Consider the following 6,079-nt stretch of genomic DNA (forward strand, 5'->3'; position numbering starts at 1 on the left):
GGCAGGGAGAAAAGTGCAACAATGAATGAATGGATACACTATGTCTCTGTAAACTTTCATTAAAATTAATTTTTTTAATAAAGGATTTCGAGATGGGCCCAAAAGCAAGGGACTAAATGATGAAGGGGAGCTCATGAAAAGAGATACTCGGTAAAAGCTTCTTCAGAATGGTCAGCCTAGTCTCTAAACAAAAATATCTGCCTGAAAAGAATTCTTCGGTGGATAAGAAAAATGTTGTTCAGCACTGATGCTAGCAGACTGATAGCAACCTTCTTTATTGAAGGATGAAGCAGCAACTTGAAATTTGTTTATGGACCTTGAACTTCGTTGAGTGCAGCAGGAGACTAGATGATGTGCAGCCTCCCCACAAGGTCCAACAGTGGCCCTTCTTTGGCAGTTCAAATCCACCAGCCCCTTCACTTCACTAGAGAAGCATGGGTAATGAGTTTGAGGTTTTGAGGTGTTTTTAATAAATCTGATTTTAGTGAGTTTACAAAGAGATAGATTGTAATTGATTTTTAAATCTTTCTTTTCATAAAACATATTCATCCTGTGTTTATTTAGCACCTAAAATCTTCAATCAGTTCTAGAAGAGAAATTAATATTTGAAAGCAAGGACCTTATTTTATCTCTAAACCCATAATATCTGATAACTGTCCATACCAGTTGTTGTTATGTATCATTGTGTCAGAACCCACCCAAAACTAACCCTCCAGCGGGTTTTCAGAAACAATGAATTGCATGAGAGGAGATTGCCCATCTTTCTCCAGTAGAGCAGTTGATAGATTTGAACTATGTGCCTTTGAGATAGCAGGACAGCTAAGACTGTTTAACACCAGAACTAACTAAAATACAACCTCCCTGTCAATGCCTATATATATATATATAGTCTATAAATATTAAGTCATTTAATCTAAGAAGACCATAATGCTTTGTCAATATAGTGGATCAGAGTATACTTAACCTTATATCCTGATAATTCCTTGGAAATAGGTACTCGTGGTTTGGATGGTCCTCCCGGGCCAGATGGATTGCAAGGTCCACCAGGCCCACCCGGAACTGCCTCTGTTTCCCATGGATTCCTCATCACACGCCACAGCCAGACAACTGATGCACCACAATGTCCACAGGGAACTGTCCAGATCTATGAAGGCTTTTCTCTCTTGTATGTGCAAGGAAATAAAAGAGCCCATGGTCAAGACTTGGGTGAGATAATTGGCATCTTATTTCTTTCTTACTGTGTATTTTGGTTTTGCTTTTAAAATTCTTTTGGCAAGCAGTATATCTTTCTGTTCTTTGAGACTTCCAAATTGAAGACCATGATGAGAGTGACTGAACATTTTCACAAGAAATTTAATATGTATTACTGCCTTCTTCTAATGCAAAAATGACAGAATATTTTATGGAGATTTCTGTACTTGTTTTTTCCTTACACAAAGATATATTAATTTCTCTATGTCAGTTCATGAAGACTTTCATATTTCTTAATATTGCATTGTATGAATCTAGAGTTATTTAGGTAGCTCTCTACTGATAGGCATTCAGGTTTATTGCAATTTTGTTATATATTATTAAAATAAGATAGCAATCCATTGCTATTTTTTGTGCTACCATAATGAATCATCACAAACTTTGTGACTACAACACTCATTTTTGTGCTTTTTTTGTTTCATTCTATAGTAATTTTCAAGATAAATGTGACAGCTTAATTTTACTAAACTTTGAAGTTTTTGTTTATGTAACTGTTATTCTCTTTAAAATTATATGTTTGAATTATCAAAATATACAATTTGAAAATACTAAAATTATCAAAATGTCAGATTTGGAAACATAAGTTTTGTATGAACTATGTTCATTTTTTTTCCTTAAGATTTAAGATCCTAGTGGGTAAGGAATTGTTTTGCCAACCCAAAGGAAGGCCTTTCAAATCCACCAGCTTCTCTGTGGGAGAAAGATGGGCATTCTCCTCCTTTGTGTTTTACAGTCTTTGAAAACCTTCTGGAAGGTCAGCTATGAGTCAGTTCTGACTCAATGGCAATGAGTTGAGATGTTAACCCTTTGGGTGTTTTTTTTTCCCTCAACCCTATTCCCATCCTACTGCCCTACCACCTTACCCCTTCAATTTCTAACCACACAATAGAGATGAAGATACTAGACAGGTATGCTTTTCATGTATTTTGCATGCTTTTAATTTTATTTTAAAACTTTTTTTTGCTCTTTTCTCACCTCTGTTAATCCTCCAGAATTGATTCTGTCTGTATGCGAACTGTGCTTGGCTTTTTATATTAATGATCTCATACCGTGATTATCCTTTTGTTACAGATGTACATAAGTCAGCAGAATTTGTTCTAGTTTCATCCATATTGTGAATTATTTTACATATTCTTGATTTATTTTCTTTTTTTACTGAAGCATAATACTCCATTGTATGAAGTTGTACTGTTTTACTTTCTTACTGGCAGTGTGAGAGTTCCAATCTCTCCATGCCCTCACCAGCATTTTTTTTAATGTCTTATTGCTATTTTTTACTGGGGTGAAATTATACCCTATTGTTTGGGAACTCTGGTGGCCTGGAGGTAAGAAGCTGTGCTGTAATTCTGAAGACATACAGTTTGAATCCACCAACTGCTGCATCTGAGAAGGATGAACAATCTCCTCCTGTGTGATTAACAGCCTCTAAAAACCCACTGGAGGGTCATCTTTGGGTTGATTCCAGCTCAGTGGTACTCAACAACAACAGTAGCTTATTAAGGAGCTCTAGTGGCCTAGTGGCTAAGGAGTTGTACTGCCACCCCAAATGCAAAAGGTTCAAATCTTCAAGCCACTCCAAGGGAAAAAGATGAACAATTTCATCCCATGTGGTCTGTTGCCTCAAAAACCCTGGAGTGTCAGAGAGTCAACTTGAAGACAATGAGATAATAGCTAATGATCTTGAACATTTCTTCATGTGTTCATTGGCCATCTGAATGTCTTCTTTGGGGAAATGTCTTATCATGTCCTCTATTTTATAATTGAATTATTTATCTTGTTGAAGTGATAGAGTTTTCTTTATATTTTAGAGATCAGGCCCTTATCAGATATGCCATCGCCAAAATATTTTTCCAGTCTGTAGGTTCTCTTTTCTATCTACTAGATAAATCTTTTTATGCACATAAGGATTTTATTTTTTTGTTTTATACAATCTTTTATTTACAATGTGTTTCATACAGTCATTCATATACATTCTATTTCACATTATTTTTTATACTAGTTTACTTACCAAATTTGACTGCTGTTTTTAACACCAGATATTTCCTATTTCACTTACCACCTCCCACCTATCAAAATGTGTGACCTCATGATTAATCCTCCCCTGCTACACATCCTCACCTCTATCTTCCATCCCCCTCTCCCTTGGATCCTTATACTTATTCTACAATAATGGTTTTATACCATATTTGTCCTTATGGGACTGAGTTAGTTCACTCAGAACAATGCTCTACAGTCCCTCCAAAGTTAGGTAATAGTTTACAAAATTATTGCTCCTGCATGCTGCATAGTATTTTGTTGTGTGAATATACCATACTTTCTCAATCCATTCAATTGTGGTTGGACATTTGGGCTGTTTCCATGTTCTTGCGATGGTGAATAATGCTGCTATGAGCATTGGTATACAAGTCTCTATTTGTGCCTCACTTCTCACTTTCTTGGGGTATATTCCAAGCAGTGGAATAGCTGGATCACATGGCATTTCTATGTTCAGCTTTTTGAGGAAGCGCCAAACTTCTTTCCAGAGTAGTTGTACCATTTTATAATCTTATCAAAAATGTATAAGAGTTCCTTTCTTACCACATCCTCTCCAAAATGCCCTGTTAAACTTTGCCACTTCTACAAAAGTGAGATGGTATCTCATTATGATTTTGAATTACATCTCTCTTTTTGCCAGTGATTTTGAGCATTTCTTCTTGTCTGTTGGCCAATCAAATATCTTCCACTGTGAAAATTCTTTCAATGACTTTTGCCCATTTTGTAATTGGGTTATCTTTTCCGAATACTATGAAAAGCTCTATACTCTGATAAATTTGAAAACCTAGAGGAAATGGACAAATTCCTTGAAGCTCATTGCCCTACCCAGATTTACAAGGACAGATATAGAACACTTTTACAGACAAAAGAAGAAATTGAATACATCATAAAAAGATTTCCCCATAAGAAAAGTCCTAGACCAGATGGCTTCACTGCTGAATTCTACCAATTATTCAAAGAGGATATATCACCAATTCAACTTAAATTATTTCAAAAACTTAACAAAGAAGTAACACTCATAGAGTCATTCTATGAAGCAAGCATAACCCTAATACCAAGACCAGGCAAAGATATTACCAAGAAAGAAAACTACTGACCAATATTTCTCATGAATATAGATGCAAAAATCCTTAACAAAATACTGGCCAATAAAATCCAAAACCACATCAAAACAATAATTCACCATGACCAAGTGGGATTCATAATTTGTGTGCAAGGATGTTTCAGCATAAGAAAAACAATCAACATAATTCGACATATTAAAATGTAAATTTTCAAGAACCATATGATATTAGCAATTGATGCACAAAAGGCATTTGACAAATCCAACACTGCTTCCTGATTAAAACACTCAGCAAAATTGGAATAGAAGGGAATTTCCTCTACATAGTCAAAAGTACATATGCAAAACCAAGAGCCAACATCATTCTCATTGGAGAAAGAGAAACACATTGTCCTCTTGAATAGGAACCAGACAAGGATCCCACTGCCACCACTTCTATTCACTATTGTATTGGAAGTGCTTGCTAGGACACTATGACAAGAGAATGAAATAAAAGGCATCCAAATTGGCAAAGAGATGGTTAAACTATCGCTATTGCAAATGATAGGATAGTATACACAGAAAATCCCACAAAAAACTGTTATAGTTAGTAGGCCAGTTTAGAAGAGTGGCAGGATATAAGATTTATATTAAAAAAATCAGTGGGATGTCTTGGGGGAGCTCTGGTGGCCTAGTGGCAAGAAGCTGCACTGCAATTCCAGAGGCACATGGTTCGAATCCACCAGATGCTCTGCCAGATCTGATTTGACGGTACACAGACACACAAAAATAATAAAATAAAATAAATCAGTGTGATTTCTCTACAAAAACAAAAATAACTCAGAGAAGGAAATCAAGAAAACAATACCATTTATAATAGCCAACCACAAATTGAGATACACTAACTAGATATACAAAAGATCTATGCAAATAAAACTACAGAACATTCTGCAAGACACAAAAAGACCTAAAGAGATGGAAAGATGTGCCCTGTTCGTGGATAGGAAGACTCAATATTGTGAAGATTATAATCTTACCAAAAGCAATCTACATGTTCAATGCAATCCCAATACAGATACCAAATTCATTTTTCAAGGAGATCGAAAGGGAAATTGTCAAGTTTATTTGGAGAGACAAGAGACCCCAAATAAGCAAAAACACTTCTGAGAAACAAAAATGAAGGGGGAGGCATAGCATTCCCTTACCTCAAAACCTACTACACAGCAGTAGTAACCAAGATGACATGGTACTGGTATGATGACAGGCACATAGACCAATGGAACAAAATTGAGAACCCAGACATAGACCCAGTCATCTTTGCTCAACTGATTTCTTTACAAGAAAATAAAACTTATCATTTGGGGAAATAACAACCTCTTCAATGACAACAGATGGTGCTGGCAAAATTAGACTGCCACCAGTAGAAAGCTGAAACAGGATCCACATCTCACACCATACACAAAAGTCAACTTAAGGTGGATTAGAGACCTGGGAGTAAAGTCCAAAACCATAAAGTTCATAAGAGACAAACTGAGATCAAACTTAGAGGGCCTAGAAGAAGATCAAATTGATGAATGGAACCTTCTAAAGATTAAATCCCTTTGCGCATCAAAAACTTTTTCCAACAGGGTGAAAAGAAAACCTACTGACTGGGAACAAACATTTGGCCATATCACCTCATACAAGGTTTTAATTTTTAAGAAGTTCTAATTAGCTACTTTATTCTCTCTTGATTTTATATCAGTTCTATTT

The 6,079-nt window shown here is 35.8% G+C and overlaps 1 protein-coding gene across 2 annotated transcripts in view; it reads left to right on the forward strand.

Annotated features, from left to right (window-relative positions):
* Positions 1-6,079, forward strand: part of COL4A5 (collagen, type IV, alpha 5) — a 397,088-nt gene that overhangs the window by 373,641 nt on the left and 17,368 nt on the right. For both annotated transcript variants that reach the window (XM_006889910.1, XM_006889909.1), the window contains one exon: positions 994-1,206. In XM_006889910.1, coding sequence (XP_006889972.1) covers positions 994-1,206 — 213 coding nt within the window. The remainder of the gene's footprint in view (positions 1-993; positions 1,207-6,079) is intronic.

Source organism: Elephantulus edwardii, unplaced genomic scaffold, assembly GCF_000299155.1.
Source record: "Elephantulus edwardii isolate Elephantulus edwardi_28Jun2011 unplaced genomic scaffold, EleEdw1.0 scaffold00083, whole genome shotgun sequence".
Lineage (NCBI taxonomy): Eukaryota > Metazoa > Chordata > Mammalia > Macroscelidea > Macroscelididae > Elephantulus > Elephantulus edwardii.